Source organism: Acomys russatus, chromosome 6 (genome assembly GCF_903995435.1).
Source record: "Acomys russatus chromosome 6, mAcoRus1.1, whole genome shotgun sequence".
Taxonomy (NCBI): domain Eukaryota; kingdom Metazoa; phylum Chordata; class Mammalia; order Rodentia; family Muridae; genus Acomys; species Acomys russatus.
Window position 1 is genome coordinate 49,144,848 of NC_067142.1, and position 19,428 is coordinate 49,164,275.

Sequence of the window (19,428 nt, forward strand, 5' to 3'; positions counted from 1 at the left end):
CTCTCATCACATAGATGAGAGCATCAGTAGAGACACGTGGGTCCAACCATCGTGGGTCTAGCCATCGGAGTTGCCTGAATTCCCCAGCATGGCTTTTGTGGGGAGGACCACTGGTGGAAGGCTAACCAGTTAGGAGTAAATTACTCTCCAGTGAATGAGGGAGACATTGGTCCAGACAACAGATTTAAATCAACAATCTGCAGCTCAATCTCAGAGCCAAAAATCCTAAATAGACACCCTTTCTCAAAAGACGTCCCCTAAAACTCCTTTCTAATTTCTTCATAGACTAATTTTAAAGTAAGGCGTGGTGCCGGATTGTGTCGTCATGGTGTCCGAAGTCACAGCCAGGTGCCTGAGAACATCTTGTGGTGCTTCACCTCTGCCACCTTCCTTCCTTCCTGGTTGTGGCTGAGTCTTCCCCACTATCTGAGAATCTGAGAATCTGGGCTCACCCAGGTACATTTGCGTCTTCTCACCTAGAAAAACAGGAAGAGCATTGGAAAGCTCCCAAAATACTTTAGTTGGTTCCTAAGGGCTCCTTGGATGTTTGGAATCTTGTCTGTAATTTGAATGTGTGCAAGTACGCGTGGCTTTAACTGTGTTTGTTATAGGGGTGGGAGGTGGCTGGGGTGCTGGGAGTGGAGGGGGACTGAGCTGCTTTTTGTCGTGTCGTTGATGTTTTAATGGAGACCGTTTCTATGTTTGCCCCGTCAGCTGGTCTGACGGATTTAAGAATTTTCATTCTTAAAATTCAATTCTTGAATTTTAGATTAGGACCTTCCTAACTGTGAATAAAGTTCTGGTTCTGTAAGTCTAGCCTGTATTTTCTTCCTGCTCGGATTTGAATCCTTCGTAATGTTTTTATGTGACTATTATAAACTGCAGACCTACTACTTTAAAAGGCCATCTTTTCAGCAAGCCAGAAACTCGCCCTGCCTCCCCTCTCATCTTCAATTTAGATACCTGGCCATTGCGATGACACTTGAGGCCTTCAGAGCAGCGCTTTACCTCTGGTCCTGGGGCCTGTTTTGGGGACCTGAGAGGCTGAACCCTATCTGGATTCTTCCCAGGATCCAAGCTTGGATCTTCTGACAGACAAACCTGCCCTTGGCAGTGCAGGTGCTGCTGTGTGGGCTGGCCCCTGCAGTCTGCAGAAGACTCGTCCCTTGGGATCCCTTGGGAACTTGAAGGAGCAGGCATCCCCACACCTTAGTCTGTCATGCTGTGCATGCTGTTTCACGGAAGTGACACACTGCCTTCTGGAACTCTTCATCCAAGTTAAAATGAACAAAGAACCTTCTGTCTACATTTTGTTTGTTCCTTGGCTCTTCAAACTCTTGCTGGGACTTCTGGAGTACTGAAAACCACAGAGGACCGTGAACTGCCGTGAGATTCCCCAAGGCAAATAAGATAGGGCAACCGATACTGGCTGGCCCGTGCTGTGGGAGCTGCTGTGAACAGGGGAGCAGAGGTGTGTGAGCCAGCGTGGATCATAGCATTGTAGAGAAAATTGGTGGCACCCATCTCTCATTGTTGTGCTAACACGTACGTGGTCTATCCGACCATCCAGAGATAAAATGGTGGGGTGAGATGGTGTTGAAAACCAAACTTCCCCCTAGCCACCCCCAGAACCATGTGCGAGCACTGCCAGACTGCAGGCCTTGTTCCGGGAAAGGAAGCACTCAGGGGCCTGGGGAAGTCTCTGCTGGTTGCGGGGGTGGAGGTGGGGTTGCAGAGGATTCTAGAGAGTTCCATTCTGCTGAGGAGGTCTGTGGATGAGGAGGAGGAGGGAGGACCGGTGTGGCAGATGGAGATGCTTTCCTGGCACAGTGAAAGGCGGTCTGTGAAGAGAGCATCTGGAGCTAATGGGGGTCTGTGGGATGGAAAGGTTGAGGATATGTTGGGATCAATGATGGACAGGGCAGGTTGGGTATTGACAGCAAGCTGCCTTGCTACGTTCTTGTCCCAAAGACAGAGGCTACTGGTTTTTTGTTTGTTTGTTTGTTTTGTTGTTGTTTTGGGGTTTTGGGGGGGCTGTGTTTAGGATTCTGGGTTTGGTTTCTTTCCTGACAGTACAGATGCAGAAGGTTCTAGAATTAAGTTGGTGCTGAAGGCACAAACTTGTTGATCTTACTGTTTCTCACTTACAGTTTAGCAAGTGACTAACGTAAAGATGACATCCCAGGAGGCTTTCCACAGTATACTTACGAGACACTCTTTCCAACCAAGAAGGGGAAGGGACGATCCACAGGTGATCTCCTTGACTCCTCGAAGGCAGTTCACTATGGAGAATTAATGGTAACTAAAGATAAAATGAGGGAGAAATCTGAGAAAACAATGTAAGGAGTGGCACCTCAGGACAGACAGCCCTAGGAGTTGTAGGTATGGCCACACTGCATTTTGTTAGGGCTGTTTTCTTCAGAGAAAACCTGCTGCCTCAGAGACATTCCTATAAATGTGACTGGGGGAGGAAGCTGGAAGGAGAAAGGGCTCGAAGCATCCCCTGTGACCCTTGGATGACAGCCCCCTCAGCGCAGGGCAGCTGAGGCTAGGAAGAAAGGCCTAGGGGTTTCTATTTGCCCACTTGGGAAAGAAGAACTAACAGCGCGGGCGTTAGTACATCACGCTACCAAAGACTATGAAAATGGAGCCTCCTCTTGTGACAAGGACAGGAAAAGATGAACCTGCCTTAGTGTTCAGGAAGAAATGTTGATGGTAGTGTTAGACACTGGGTGGGATCTCAGGGCCAATGGGAAACTGTGCCACTCTCTCACGCTCTCATGGCCTTTTCCCCTCTCCCTGCCCACCCCACCCCCCACACAGTTGTTTTCTTTCTCTCCACTGTGCATGTTCATAATTAAAATGGTGTTGCTCTGGCTGCTCCCACCTCATCCCAAGCCATCCTCCCACTGGTCTGAGAAGGGAAGAAGGGTAGGATGAAGACTCCTCTGAGAATCGGTTCTCTTTGTTTTTAGGCCCCTCCCTAGTTTCTTCAGCTTAGGTTCCCGTGAGTGGGTGTGCAAGTCAAATTCCATGTGGGAGCACATCCAAGGTCGGGAAAGCATCAGCTTAGAAGGCTCTGGGGACCTTGAGGGAGCTCCTCTGCAGTTCCCAACCCAGGGCTGTCCAGAATTTTGCTCCTGGAAAAAGACAGTCCTTCAGGCAGCCTCCTCTCTCTGTCTCTTAGAGATCAGTCAGTGAGAGAGAGTGTCCCCTCTGGAAGGGGGAACCTGAGTGTGGAACAGACACACAGGTCACAGCTGACTTGTCAGAGGGTCAAGGGTGTGAGCAGAAAGGTCTGAACGGCCATTCTAAACCAGCCTAATACTGTGAAAACATGAAGGAGACTGTATGACTGCCTCACCTGGCTGTGCGGGGGTGGGGGAGTGGGGGATAGGAGGGTTGGGGGGTGGGGTTTGGGAGGCAAGTAGATTTGAGAGAAGGGGCGGTATGTGAGTGGAGAGGAAAGTGGGAGCCAGCAGAGCAAAGTCCTGATGCCCAGAAGGATTCTGGGACAGGACAAGAGAAGGGAGGCTGCCAGGCCATGCTTAGAAATAGCGGTGTGGGTGCGTAGGCTGAACAGAAAAGGAAAACAAGTAAAAACTAGCGGTAGGAGGGAGGCTTACTGGAAACAGCACTATCCTTTTCAAACCTTCCACGGTGGGAGGGACTGAGGTGGGCTGGAACAGTAATTAGCTGCATTCAGGTATGTGAGCACCTCTGTCTGGGCCTTGGGAGCCGAAAGCTTCTTCCTACAGAAAAGATGCAGAGATTATTAGAGTCCTACAGAAGAGGACCTAGGAGTGGGGGAGGCTTCTTTTGTGTGAGGTTTTCCCTATAGGTTTACAGAGGGCATCCAGGAAGGTGGGGACCGTCAGAGGGACACTTTCAGCTTAGGGGTCAGATGGTCTGTCAAAGACCCTCCCCACCCCCGCCCTGCAAAGCCTGAAGGCTGGCCAGGGAGGCTGTGCAGAGCCCACACGCCTGGCTTCAAAAGTCTTTTTTGGTCACAGCCAAGTAACAAGCTGTAGGAGCCCCAGCCATCCTCCAACTCTGTGAGTCAGTCTTTCCTGCAAGGCAGCAGCAAAGATTTTCCCAGGGTGCTGTGCCACGAATGGAAGCCATACCTTGATGGTTTTCCATCTTACACCTGGAGTTTGGACTGCTCCCCCAGCCAAGAATGTTGGGGCTTAACTCTCCCAGGCCTGAAGGAAGATGGCAGCTGGCTGCGACTGTGCACATGTGCTGTCACTTGGCCCAGAATAAACCTCAATGGGTAGGAATGCCTGTTAGTTACTGCTTTTCAACTAAGGCAATAGGTAAATAATACAACTTGCCTAAGGTGTTAAGTGGCTAGGGAGCCCGTCTCCTCAGCAGTCAGATACACACACACACACACACACACACACACACTGCAGCCCCAACAAAATGTCTAATAACTCTCACTCTCCCCTCCTCCCCCTGACATATAGAAGTCACTCCAATCCAAATCTGATATATTAATCATTTAACAAACTATCAAATATGCATACTAAAGTGTACATTTTCAGATAAGAGTTGGTGGGTGACTTGACTGCTGTCATGTAAGTGAGGATTGTGGATGTGGAAAAAACGAACACTATCTTTGAGAAGGTTGTTTCCATTTCAAACTCAGCACCTTGATTTTCCAAGAGAAGCGTGTGATCAACTCTAAACTAGACTCCTCAAACTGCTAAGTAAAGTGAAATATTCCCCACGCAGGTTACAAGTTTCTGGGTAGAGATACTGAGGGCCCAGACTCAATAGTGACTGGCAAATTGTGGTCTGTGATCCTGGCTCCTGTTGAAGTCTTCTGCCTGCCCTGCTCTTTCTGGTATTTTCTCCTCTTTGTAACATCTCTTGTCTTCAGCTTCTCCTTTGGTCTAAGCCAGTCAGATCTTAAAAGTCACTGTGACTTGAAGGGGAAAAATATTGAGCAGGTAGACGTGTAAGGAGGTAGCTGGGTCCTGAGCCACTGGCTAGGAGCCTTGCCTGCCTTCCACCGGACACACAAAGCTGCCAAGGGGAATCCGGGTGTGAGGGTTTTTTTGTTTTTTGTTGTTGTTACTTCATTCTAATCTTAGATAGCCTAATAAATACTTCCTGGAGCATTTCCTTTTAGACATCTCTCAAGGAACTCAGCCATAGACTCAGCCGTGTAATTAACTTCTTAGATTGGGACTGTAGCCATCTGTAGGGAAAGACTACTTCAGCCCCGGCCTCAAGGCTGCTGGGGTCAGTATTGCGCAGCCGTGGGGCAGCGCTGCAGCTCCCTGCCGACTTCCTCCTGGTGAACTGGAAAGTGACTCAGAGAAGAGTATCCAAAGACACTGCTTCAGGCAAAAAAGGCCTCCAAGACCAGTCTCTACCTGTGTGTGTTTGTGTGTGTGTGGGGGGGGAGGGGTTGGGGCTCGTTTTCTACAACGGTTTTGAAAACTAGTCACAAAGTGCCAGAGGTCAGGCCACATTGTCAACTCCCTTTCAAAACACCTACTTGGGTCAATGTAGAAACCTGTTGGAAAATAATTCTGAGTTGACAATGATGAAAATGACAAGGCTGTGCATTAAGTCAGCTGAGGTGGGACATCTTCTGGTTCTCCTTGCCGGGGGAGCATCACGAGATGTTGCTGTCACTGCATGTGTGTCCTGACACTGGTGTGTCCTGAGGGCATTCCTTGTCCCTCTAAGCTCATAACCCTTACCAGTAAAGTCAGCCCTCTGCCACTTGCTGTTCAGATTCAGAAAAGGCTTCTGAATGCTGGCAAACCCAGAGCCCGGAACCCACCTGATTAACACTCCAGATACAGGCCCTGTGGGTCTGGCAGCACATGGCAACCAGGTCCCAAACCAGTTTATTAGTTTAACCAGAAGGTAAACAGATGCTGGAGGCGCAGAAAGACAAGGGTGTGCGCAGCTGGAAACAACATCCAGCTGTTGACCCAGAAGCAAAACTAAAACAACTGAAGTGGCATTAAATAAACGAGGCCATGTTTTATCCACTTGGGATTTCCATTCTTTTTTTTTTTAAAAAGGTAAATATATATGTATATATATATATATATTTTTTTACATTGCAGAATATAAATCTAGGCTCTACATATACAGTATAATTACAGAGGGTGAGCACATGGGCATAACATGTATGTCTTGGGAGCCACACCCTAAACCAGGCCAAGGGTTCTACATTTATTTTTTGACCTTGACACCGAGAAAGCCAGGCTGAGGCTAGGTTTACTTCAGTCTTCACGCTGCCTGTGTGATCCTTGCCATCTCCACTCCCTGCACACAAGCACCGAACAAACAAGGTTCACGAACAAAAGAAGAAAACACCTTCCGACTAGCTGAAACCTAGCTGGTCTCCATGGTCCCATCCAGACTCCCAGAAAGACCAAGGGACTCTGATGACTTCCTAACTCACTCTTTGGTCCATTTCCACAAATCTCTGAGCTTTTCCTGTTTTTGTTGTTGAATTCTTATGGCTATTTACATAACAAAAACCCCACACAACCTTCGGAAGCTGTAGTACAGGGTGAGGAAAAAAAAAGTTCCCTGTTACAATCTGGTCGTCATAGTCTAGGTTCATTCTCTTTATTTTTTGGAATAAAAACTGGTATTTGGAGAATTTTTTAAAAAGGGACAGCAGTTTGAAAGTGCTTCTTATACACGTCAACCCCCACATATGGCTTTTTCATTCAAACCCCAGCGTAGCTCAGATGAAAGTGAGAGTATGATAGTGCTACCACAGACAAGACCGTCCCTCCACAGTGATGCGAGGAGAGCAAATGTGGGGATAAGGAAGGAAGAGCATTGTCGCTGCCATCTAGAAGGATGCACCTCTTTGAGAAAGGGCTGAGACCGTATACACAGGCCCCTTTCTTTCCCTGTGACTTGGGCACAGGAATGCTACAAAATGAAAGGAAACAAGGCGCTGTTATCAGCAGGGAACATTTCCAAGGGGCTATTAACAGGGAGCACACTGCTCAGAAATCTTTCACAGGCTTGAAATGACCAAATGTCGTCAATCTCAGTAGGAATGTCTACACCTGAGGAACAAATTGCACATAAGATAGAGAGGTACAAGGCTCCAGATGGCAAAAGACTCCGGATGAACTTTTACATGCAGAAGGCAGTTGGGAAGGTGATGGAGCCAAGGCAGGCAAACAGAGACGGGTCCTGATGAGGCTCTGTTCTCCTGCGCTTTCTTCTCTGGCTGAAGTTACGGACAACCGCGGCTGCTTGTGCAGTAATGGTTGTGGTGTGTTCTTTAGGAGAGAATGCAGAAACGCAACAGGGTTTCAGAAATTGAAACAAGCTTGTGTCGACTCCAGAGGCATTGTGATGGGGACCAGCAAGGCACGCGGGCCTCTGAAGCGCCGGCAGATGCAGGCAGAGGGCAGAGACCACGGACTCATCCAAGCCTCTCCATGGCGGCCCTTCATGCAGCCATGGCCACTCCAGCCTCTGCAGTTTGTTCATCTGGTGGCACGTGACTGAGAAAGTAATCCTCTCCCTTTACAAAAATAGAGCTTGGGCTTATAATACTGGCTGAAGAGCACTCTGTACTGTCATCTGGTTCTATTTGCTTGGAAGGTATGAGACTAGGCTCTCAGTCCCTTCTCTTTCCCTGTAAAAAGTGACCTCAACTTCCCAGGCCATTGTGCAAATTGGTTTTTCCACAGTCCAGAATATCCTGTAAAGTCCCTCTTACACACACACACACACACACACACACACACACACACACACACACACGCATGCACGCACACGTACCCCCACACACATACCCCCACACACATACACACACAGAGACCTGTGTGCATATATGTATTTTAAAATGTGGATCATTTTGTATTTTACTCTCAGGTCCAAGAGCATCAGTGAATCATTTGTCCTTTTAATGTCAAATCCACTTCTGCGCTCCCCACATGGTGCTTTTTACACATCTGAGCTCAATAAATATCTGTCGGCTTCACCACCGATCTTCAACACTTGGTGATGGTGGCAGCAGTCACCACAGCTGTTCCCAGCCCCACTCTGCCTTTCAGAGGGTGATCTTGCTGTGTCTGTTACTCCAACAGCCCCGCTTCGCTGTCCTGGGCAATGTCAAGCTGGTGCGGCTGCGCAGTTTCACCTGCTCTTCCGCTGAGTTCTTTTTGCGTAAAATGAAATCAAAGTTCACTTGGCTGTTCATGGCATAGAAGACGTTTGCAGAGTCCGGGATCACCAGCTCTAGGGAAGACAGGGAAACAGCAGCTGGTCAGTTTGTGTAGGGCAGCCCATCACTGACAGGCAGAAGCCGAGGCCTGGATGGGGTCTTTGTTCCTTGAATATAACCCGAACCAGGCAATGTGGGCGCTTCCTCATGACTGGTTCCCGAAAGTTAATCCCTATCTGAAACTGAGCACAAAGTGTCAGAATTCCTCCCATGAACTTCCTGTTCAGAATATTAAAGGTTGAAGAAATGATGGGAGTAGGGGCACCAGGAGAAGGACGATCCCAGGACCACAGAGCTAGAACCAGAACCCAGACTTCAAAGCTCCTGATGGGCCCCTGTCATCCGAGTACACACATGTACTCCCACAGCCTAAAGGAATCCAGTGATATAAACAAGACCTTCACCATGTCCAGACATCTTTACTTGGGTTAAATTAAAATATTTTTGACATAAGTCTAAGTCAAACCTGTCACTTACTCTTTTTGAGTCACTGCTTTGTCCAGAGTTTGCCTTTCAACACTAAATGACATCCATCGAAGACAGTGCATGCCACTAATTCTTAAGCTATATTCAGTGATGCCCAACTGCACCCCTGTGACTATAAACAAGGGTTGTTGTTGCCAGTGGAACACCAAATTGTGTCAAAGCGAAATAGTTTTATTCTCTACTTTAAAAACCATAGAATAGAAAGGGCAAGTGTGGACATCAGACTTTGTGGCAGTGAGGTCGGAGAAGAAAGCAGCAGAGGCTTCCGGCAGCAGAGCTGCAAGTAAGTGAGCTTCCGGTGAATTCCTCACACCGGGGCCCTACAGCTAGCCCAAGAGGATCAGGCTCTCCAAGGCAGGTACTTATGTCCGAGTGTGCCACAAGGACTAACACGCCAGAATGTCTTCCCTCTCCTGCTCACCTATTTGGGGGCCACAGCAATACCACTCCCACCTGTGCAGCAGTCAGCAGTTCTGCAAAGCTCTTGCTTGTACATTATTGATACTGACTTCATCATTACCCTATGATGTACAAGGACCGAAGGGGGCTTTTGTGTCTAGATAAGTGATGAAGGGCCATGGCGCATGAGGCATTTGTTGAGACCGCCCCGCCCCACCCCTGCCGCAGCTAGTGGGCATAGTTGGGCCTAGGCTTCACTCTTTTGAGCCACTAGATCTTCAGATCCACTGCCCTCCCCCTCCTCTACCTCCCACACTAGTCTGTAGGTCACATGTTACAACCCAACAGACCACTTTGGTATTTATACTGTTAACTGCAACTACATTAAAATACTGTGAGGGCCAGGAGACGGCTCCACCTGAAAAGCGCTTGCTGTATCGGCACAAGACCTGAATTTCATTCCCAGATCCTAGAATGTTTAAAAAGCTGTATTTGGGGTTGGAAGATGGCTTAGGTTAAAGAGCAGGGGCTGCTTTTCCAGAGGACCTGGGTTCGAGTCCCAGCGCCCGTAACCGTCTGTGACTCTCATTCCAGAATTAAAAAACAAACAGCGACAAGAAAACAACAGCAAACCCCACAACTCTGACTCTGACATGAGTGTTTCTAGGTTACAAAGGACTAAGAATCACTATATCAAGTAAAGGGTGTGTGTGACCACCCGCCTACACCCAGGATTCATCTGCTTCCCGCCTCTGGCACACAGAGGTTGATCATAAAAGCCTACTGCTCAGGGGAAACACAAACAGTGGGCAAGAGGAATTTCTATGGAAAAGTCCAGAAACAACAAAAAACATGAGTTGGGGTCTGGGGGAGCAACTTGAGGCAGTTGATTCTCCAATAAGGTGATGTGTAGCTTGTCACCCTTGCACATTAAAAAAGACACCACCAGGGGGCGTGAGAGAGGGCTCAGTGGATAGGAGCACTTGCTGTGTGGTGAGGGGAGGAGACAGGAGGATTGCTTGGGTTTGCTGGCTACCAGCTTTGCTCCAGGCTTAGTGAGACCAGGATACCTATTGTGCTGCTCTGGCCACACACTCAAACACACACACACACACACACACACACTCAAACACATACACACACACACACACACACACACACACACACACCACACACACACACACACACACACACACCCCCACACACACACACACACACACACACCACACACACACACACACACACACACACACACACACACACACACACACACACACACACACACACACACCCTACCTGCGTACTCACACAGACATGTGCATATGACCCCCCCCCCCCACATATACAACTAGGATCCAACAAAAAGAAAAACATCATGTGCCCTTTCTGCTGTCAGCCACTGAGAACAAACTGTGCATGCTGCTGGAACCTGCCACACGAGGAGGACATGCCCACCTTTGTCCTCTGAGATGACCTGCACCAGCTCGTACTCCTCAGCTGGGTCCGAGTCCAGGTTGTGCTTCACCATCGCTCTCTGGATCACAGCAGGGGTCTTATCTTGGCTTGTCAACTGCAAAGACAACAAATACATCCGTGGCAAACTCAGCAGCCTAAGGTCCTGAGCTCTGACCTTTGCGATCTTGTGTGGCATACTTCCTGAAGAAAGATGGAGTGGTGGGACGAAGACCCAGAACTCCTGAGTGTTAGTGCTAGCTTCCATCTGGGTACCCCAAAGATGGCAAGTGACAATCACAGTGCCCCCAACTAAAATGGGGATGTACACATTGCCTATCACCCCCACACTAGTTAGATCCCCAGTAAACGACTATACCTGAGGGAACTATGGCAAATGTGAGGCATCATGAGACCCGGGCCAACGTGATCCATTGCGTCAGCCCAATGATATGACACTAGTTGACAACTTACAGAAAGCCGCCCACTGCCCACTGAAAAGAAGACAAAAGACCCTATAACCCAGCAAACCATTTGCTGAAAGAAATGAAAACCCATGTCCACCAAAGGACTTGTGAGCCACCAAAGGAGAGCTGACCGACAACTGTTGCCTGTGACAATGGAGATGAATCTCACAAATATGTTGAAATAGAGCAGTGGTAAAAGATAGCCTTAGAGCACAAACCTCTGCACTGTGGCACTAGACACCAGCCTCCCGGTTACAGGAGACTGACTGGAAGCTCCTAGGGACTCCTGGCGTGACTTCACTTGACATGAGGTAGTGGACAGACAAACAGGCATGCGCGTGCACACAGCTTGATTTCCTCCAGGGCCTCGGTGCCTCCCTCTGACCTGGGTGGTGACTGGTGTTTATGATTCAATAAGAGTCCTACGAATTTGCCTATTACTGAAACATCTGGCTTATATACTTACAAAAAAGAATTGGGGCATCCAAAATTTTAAAGAAGGAAAAAATATGTCATGAGAAAGCCAGGCTACAGAACCCTGGCAGCGATGAAGGGCCTCTCTTGGGTGTTTATTATTACTTTGTAGGACAAAAGCTACAGAGAAGAACTAATAGCTAGAATTAGTCCTAACAGCAGAGAAGGGCCCAGGCTTCACCCTGTGCAATACAAAGGGTCCCAGAGGGAACAGCGAGGCAGGCCCTTCTCCCAAAGGCCCAAGGAAGGAATACTCTGGGGAATCATCTATTTACTACCCACCCAGCACACTGTGGGACAGCACATTCTACCCAAGATGCCTGCTAGGTGTACTGATTTCCCCTGACAGAGGGGCATGACACACGGTGTAACTGCTGGGTGCGTAAGTGTGTGCTATGAATCCGAGTCACTGTGGTTATGTAGGTGGCCCGCTGCTCTCTGGTTGGCATATTTAACAGAAGTACATGACTAGGGTGTGCCAAAAACACAGCTAGTACTGAAGACCTGGGCCTCCACGGGCCACTGTTTCTCTGGCGTACTTTTGTTAGCTACTCCTTTCCCACCAGTGGAACTTGTCTGCATCCCGCACTCATTCCCACCCCACGGGCCTGAAAGACATGTACTACTGATCTCCAACATCAGCCCGTGTCACCTGTGTTCCTGACAATCTATTAATGTCATGTGGATGTCCCTCCTTAAAGACCCTGAGACCTCCTCCTCTAGTCATTCATATCTCACTGGACAGTCACCAGCCACCAGGGCCCCAATTCCTCCCTCTTTCTTAGGAGTCCTCCTTCTTCCTTTGGAGCCCCCACTTCCTTTGGAGTCCTCCCTCTTCCTTAGGAGCCCCTACTTCCTTTTGAGTCCTCCCTCTACCTTAGGAGTCCTCCCTTTTCCTTAGGTGTCCTCTCTCTTCCTTTGGACTCCTCCCTCTACCTTAGGAGTCCTCCCTCTTCCTTAGGAGTCCTCCCTCTTCCTTTGGAGTCCTCCCTCTTCCTTAGGAGTCCTCCCTCTTCCTTAGGAGTCCTCCCTCTTCCTTAGGAGTCCTCCCTCTTCCTTTGGAGTCCTCCCTCTTCCTTAGGAGTCCTCCCTCTTCCTTAGGAGTCCTCCCTCTTCCTTTGGAGTCCTCCCTCTTCCGAACCCTCCCTGATAGTTACCAAAGGCTGATCAGGATGAATGGCTCTTACAGTAACACCTTATAGTCTTATAAGGTTTTCCATATCATCACCAGCCACAGGGTCATCACTCAAGCCCTTCTCATCTCCTGCATGAAAGATGGGAGCTTGCTTCCCACTCAGTGCTCCCGCCCACCCCACCTTGAGCAGCAGGCCTCCAGAGGCCAGCTACTCTTCGGATGAACAAATCTGAGCATTTCTTAATGCGACCCCTCCAGTGAGACTTTACTGCTTGTAGAATTAACACAAAGTTCCCCGGGGAGGCCACAGGGCCATTTCCAATCTAGTCTGGCTTCCATTAGTAAATCATTATATTAGATTGAACACATATATTATATGTACATATATACACGTATATTATATATAGGTTATATATAATGTCTCTTTTTAATAATTTCTTCCAAGATCAATGAATCTTATTCACCTCCCTGGCCTCAAAGTCTAGGGAGATAACTAGTAACAGCACATGTTCAATAATTCCTGTATTCAGAGAATGGTTCAGCAAAGGTTTTCTCTGGAGTGTTCAGCGACGCTGACTCCACACCACTTATGGCACATGCAGGCCTCACTGATGACAGACATGGACTGTCGATTTTGCTACAGAAAAGATTTAAGTGCAAGGTAGGCCCTATCAACTAAAGAATTTAATCACTTAACACAAGCCCTTACACAGTCAAGGTTAGCACCATGAAAGGCCTTGTATATATTCCAGAAAGAACGCCATCATTAAATGTAGCTTTGGAATTTGCCTAGTCCACCGCAGCTCCTGCCAGAAGCACATAGAGCTTGGGTCCATTTACTTGTCAAGTAGAGCTACTTGCTGCCTCAAGCTGCATGTCCACCTTACTCCTCCACTTCAGAAGCTGGGCTTGATCCAAGGGGCTAAAGGAGAAAACTTAGTCACCAGGGACCAAACCACTGAAAAGGCTAATTTAGTCATCAGTCCAAACACAGGAGGAGTTCCAAGGAGGTGTGTGAAGCAATGGCATCCACCTTGGACTACTGCCCCACAGTCACCCACCCTAAGCACTGTGACACGGGACACCAACCTGGACGAATAGGTTTAAACAACCCTCTGGATGGCAAAACGGTATCGGATATGCACCTGTGCCCTTAGGTAACCACGCCAGTGGCCTGCACGCAGGGGGACGGCCCCTTACCATGATGCTCTTGTACATGTTGCCGTTGTTGTCTTCTATGCTGATGCGGATGATGCAGGTGTCCTCGCTCTGCTGGTTGTAAACGGGAGGCAGCACTGTGGAGGTAATGGATGTCACCGAGACGGAGCGCTTGTGGATTTTAGGGTTGTTGTTGCAGGCTGGAGGGGACGACAGGGGATTGACTAGGGATGACATCCCTGAGGAATTCGTGTCCATGGAATGGATCGAGGAACATGAGGAGGAGGACTCGGAGAGCTGAAAAAAATTAACACATCCCCAAAGAAAGTAGAATCATTAGATCCTGGACCAAACGCGCTTTGCAATTTTCAAAACAAAAGTAGATATGGAGATTGATCAACTTTGGTTATTTCGCACGCACGCACGCACGCACCATGGGCTCCTATGGCTGCCAGTGCCTCTGTGTGAATTAATCACTCTGAATTCAGGAATGGCACAGTGGTTCTTTGATTTCCCGTTTTTTAGTTGTCATATGGAAGTTAGCCGGGAGATGGCAGCAGATACCAGTCTATAAAGGCCATAGGGGGCGAGACAGTCACCTTCCAGAATGAGGTGACTGACTCAGGCTGATGGTTGTCAGTGTGGCCTGGGAAAGCCACTCTGTGGCTGACTACTTCCCATCCATATTTTATAGCAGGAGATAAATATCTATGCTTAGACGTTTTTAAGATAAGAAACTCAGCGTATGTAGTTCTTCTGGGCGGGCCTTAGAGATCGCCAGACTCCTGTGTCAAACAGAGAAGCTTGAAGCCCACAGAGAACACCTGTGGCCCAGCAGCAGCGTTCCATGTCCCTGGGCCATGGTGCCCACACAGCAAGCACACAGCAGTGTTCAGGACTCATCAAAAGATGCTATGAAGAGCTAGCTAACATGCTATTGCCTTGATCCGTTCAGTGCTCTGAGACTTAACTTTCTCACTTAGGTCTCACAGCTGTCTTGCAGGGAGGGTGCAAAATCCGCATCAAAACAATGAGGAGAAGAGGAGTCAGTGAAATCAAGTCACGTGTCTGAAGGACACAGCCTTTGAGTATCTCTGCCACTTTTCACATTTGCTAGTCAGGCCAGCAACATACACTTTCATGATCTACATCAAGGCCATTTGAAAAATGTATGGTTGCAATTAATGTGCTTCTTTGAGTAAGCAAATATTTAAGATGCATCCAATATTAATTACTAGACAAAGAGATGCTTGAAACTCACCAGGATGTATTCCCAACACAAAACCATTAAATTGAGCCATTTAAATGCCAATTGTTATAGAAAAGAGAGAGTGTGTGTGTTGTGTATGTGTGTGTGTGTGTGTGCATGCACACACTTATTTGGAATTCCAAACTTATTTGGAATAAGTTAAGCTAATTTATAATAATCTTATAAAATATTCTAGAAGTCATTAAAACTCAATATTAATTCTTTCATAAGTGTCTGCCCTTCTACAGAAACAGAAAACAGGTTAAGGAACTTAGCTTTCTGATAATGTGGCTTCTAAAACAAACAGGTACCATGTTATCTTTACTTTCTCAGTGCCTGCTTCTCCCGATGGCTTTCTTGTTAAAGACGGTTCCACAGTGTGGGTGTTCTGCCATGGCCAGCGCTGTGATGGCAGTTCTGATGTGCAGCAACTACAGTGGACTGCCATAATATAGTTTAGCTCTACGTTGCTGTTGTTTTTCCTTCTGTTCCCAAGTGACTAAACTTGCGCACTTACTCAGAGTGGATCATTTTATTAGCATATTTTTGTCTGCAAGGGTATTAACCAAGAAGGCCCATTTTCCAAATGTTGATTGAATTTTTTCCCTTCCACCTTCCATTTTCCCTTGGGCTTGCTATGATCCTAACGTTTGTAGTAGAGATGGATGGTGAGGTTACATGAGCTATTAAGAGAATATTTGATGGAACCCCATATTCCTACTAAGAAATTCAGTGGTAAGGAGAGAGCACAAAAGAAATGTTTATAAATGATGAGGAATGCAAGTTACACTTTACTAGAAAACAACCTCACATGAGAGAGGAAGAAAGACCACATGGAGGCCACTCGAGGGGAATTCGTCCCAAGATCCCAGGTTAGGACTATGGGAGACATCTAGGCCCAGCTGGGTGCCACAGAGAACTGTGGGGTATCCTGAGTAACTTACAAGGACTTTGCAGCACAGAAGCTACATGTACCCATGTCACACGCTCATCTTTAGGTCTGTAGAAACCTGGCTCTGAGAAAGATTTATCTGAAAATATATAAACATAACCTATGAAAGAAATTAGCCAGACACAAAACACAGAGCTGTGGAAACAACAGCATCGGCGTGGTTTCGAAAACACCGTGTGTGTGTCTGGGTGTGCTGCTGGGGATGGAACCCAAGGCTTTACTCATTCTAGTTACGTACTCTACCACTGAGCCACAGCCTCAGCCCTGAGCTTCATGTCTCTGCACCAACAGATGTGTGGGCAGCACAGCCCTGGTCATTTTCCTACGACGTTTACCAGCAAATTAGGGGACCCATAGAACACTAGGGCCTTGAAAAAGTGAATGGGTGAGACATCACTCTAAAAAAATCTGTGTGTGTGTGAGAGGGAAAGATGTGTTATGCATGTGTTTATGTGTGTAGGTGTGTGTGTGTGTGTTTATGTGTGTGATTGCAGGTTTGTGTACGCCAGGGCACACGTGTAGAGGCAAGAGAAGCAGCTCCTCAGGTGTCAGCTCTTGCCTCCTGCCTTGTCTGAAACAGGCTGTGCACTGTTTTGTACATATACCAAGCTGGGTGACCTGCAAACATCTCTGCCTTCCATCCTGCTGTGTAGTGCTGAGGTGCCAGGTGCACACATGTCTGGCTTTCTGTGCTGTGGAGGATCTGAGCTCAGGCCCACACATTTGTGTGACGAGTGCTTTACCACTGAGCCATCTGCCTTGTCTCTTCACTCTAGATTTTGATGCAACTGGCGTCATGGAGGATGACAGGAGCCCCAGTTCAGGAAACATGACTTTGGAGAGAATGGCCAGATGTTAGCTGTCTGCAGCCTTTTCCTCCAATGTATGAAACCTGAAGGATTACATCTGCTTGGTTAGCAGCAAAAAGGCAAGGAATCTAACAGCAGTTGAGTCATCTCTACCAGGTGAGTCCTAAAATGCCTCTCTTGGATTGACAACTTTGTGACAAAACCACTCGGGGGTCTCAGGCTGGCGTGCTCGCTGATGACACCATGTAAAGCAACACACAAGTCCTCTGCACAGGGTGGCAGACATAACAAAAGTGAGAGGCCTATGGCCTCTACTCTTCCTCATTGGTGTGAACCCAAACTAAGAGGTCAGAAGTGATAACAGAACAAGGTCAGTGGCCAAAACTCTCCCCAAATGCTGTGGGTTCTAGGCACTGCAGAATTGGCCTCTCTGATCCAAGCCCTTGATCAGTAAGTAGATGGAAGTAGAAATTTTCTCTTGTTTATCTGTGTAGCCATGAGAAATGGACCAGATGAGGACCTCCATCGGTGTTACAGCTTGCCATTGATTTCCGCAGTGGAAGACTGCATCATCATTGTCAACGCCTCATCCCGCTGCAAACTGTGCCCTTCGCCCTGTGGTGCTTCTGGCTCCTCCCCCTGAGTTGGATCATATCTCCTGCTTCTCATATTTATGTTGGGTTGGGCCACATGACGGCTTGAAGCAATGGAAGGCTGGTAGGTCTGACCAAGGAGAGGCTCTCCCTGTGTGTGCTTACAGAGTGGGCTTCCTCCGCTCTTCTTCATACACTTGAGCATGCTAGGAAGATGTTCTGGAAAGCCCATTACTCCAAATAAATGACAGGTAAGTGAAGCAGGCTTGGGTTAAAACTGCGGTGTAAGGCCAAGCCCAAAGCAGCCAGTCCCCAAGAAACATGGTGGTTGTTCTAAGTCATTGAGTGTTCCTGTGCTTTCCTGTGCGACGTGAGTGTGGTACAAGTGTGGCTAAGCTGTTGCATGGCACCCAAATTGGCATATCTCCATTAGGTATTGTTCCTTCGCAAGCAATCCTGATCCACTTGAATAAAGTATACTTATTTATGGGGCACAATCCTTCAGCTCACTTAGATATAGGCATAAAGAAGTGTCAAGGGACAACTGAGAAGGCCAATGTCCTGAGTACTTGGTAGCTGTTTCTCTAAGGAACTCCATTTCCAACACCTACTGGAAACCCCTGAGAACAGGCATTCTTCATGTGGCAAATGGCAGCAGGAACGAGACTGTGGAAAGGATGAACATGTACCTTCTTTTGGGGCTCCTCTGGGGTGTCCATGGGTGTGATGGAACCCTCCTCAGCCTCTGAGTGGTTCGACTCACAGGACGACACGCTGACTGAGTCCATGCTCTCACCAGAGCTGCCGCTGGCTGTGGACTTGGGCTGCTCTTTGGTGGGAGTGCTCCCAGTGATAAAGTCAGACCCCAGAAACAGTCTGCAGAAAACAGAATGCCAAACACCCGCCTGTTACAAACGTAGAAACTACTGAGAGAATAACACATGCCGATTAAGGCCTCAGTGTTTTCTCAAGTGTATGTTTTATTGTAAATATTTTAAGAAAGAATTGCTATAATGTTTCTAACAAATAGTAGTGACCATCTTGCCCCAGTAGATTATGTGCAACCTCAGACAACACATAGGTTGTTTAAATGGTGTGGCCAGATCTTTCTAAGTTACCGGGTCTCCATCTTTTAGTGGTCAATGGACCATGTGACAGGGTCAGAATTTCAGCCCTTCACCCTTATTGCTTCCTACCCTAACATGAACTTTGAACTTCCTGCAGCTGGAAAAAGGCGGGTGTGTTCTGGAGAAGAAACTAAGGAAGAGCACTTCTGCTTCGAGCCATCTGGAGAACTACAATAACCCAAACCCCTTCTCCATAAAACAACTAGGTAAGAAATATTAAAACCTCTTTTCAGCTGAGCCGGCAAGATGCAAGGGAAATCCCTACAGGCCCTAAGTAAAAAGAGAACTGAAAATCGGAAGCTGGTGAGTTATTTCTGCAGCTGCTCTGGTTGAGAAATGGGAGGTATTGGCAAAAGAGTCATTGTTTAAAAAAAAAAAAAAGCACGCTTTAATTATATATAATAAAGTGAGTGTTTGATATTTTCACACATGTACTCAGTATGAACTGATCACAGATTTAACAGACACACGCAGTCCCGTGAAATAAAGGCTCTGCTTACCAAAGGGAGGTTTCAAGAACCTAATCTCATGTATAAAGCCAGACACTCGAAGGATTTTATCCTTATTAGAAAGATAGGCTAGAAGAATATCTTCCCACAGGCACAGGAGACATCAGGAAAGCCTGCCTGCCCCGGCCTGAATCTGTACGGAAGGAATAATGTCTCTGCGCCTGCGTGAACATGGCCTGTGCTTCATTTTGATCTGCTACCTATGTGGTCTACACAGTGGCAAGTCTCAAAGTACCCTGGGAAAAATGGATAGAGTGAAGTAAGGAAGGAGGGGAAGGAGGGAGGGAGGGAGGGAGGGAGGGATAAGTCAATCTGTCTTTCACGAAGGCTATACCTTTTACCCAAGCTGCAGAGAATAATTCCTTTATAAAGATGAGCTCACAAT

The 19,428-nt window shown here is 47.7% G+C and overlaps 1 protein-coding gene across 2 annotated transcripts in view; it reads right to left on the reverse strand.

Annotated features, from left to right (window-relative positions):
• Nucleotides 1-8,053: 8,053 nt before the first annotated feature.
• Nucleotides 8,054-19,428, reverse strand: part of Rgl1 (ral guanine nucleotide dissociation stimulator like 1) — a 260,437-nt gene continuing 249,062 nt past the window's right edge. For both annotated transcript variants that reach the window (XM_051147577.1, XM_051147578.1), the window contains 4 exons: nucleotides 18,097-18,283; nucleotides 13,847-14,101; nucleotides 10,574-10,688; nucleotides 8,054-8,247 (listed from right to left, as the gene is read on the reverse strand). In XM_051147577.1, the coding sequence (XP_051003534.1) occupies nucleotides 8,060-8,247; nucleotides 10,574-10,688; nucleotides 13,847-14,101; nucleotides 18,097-18,283 (745 nt within the window). In that variant the 3' untranslated portion in view covers nucleotides 8,054-8,059. The remainder of the gene's footprint in view (nucleotides 8,248-10,573; nucleotides 10,689-13,846; nucleotides 14,102-18,096; nucleotides 18,284-19,428) is intronic.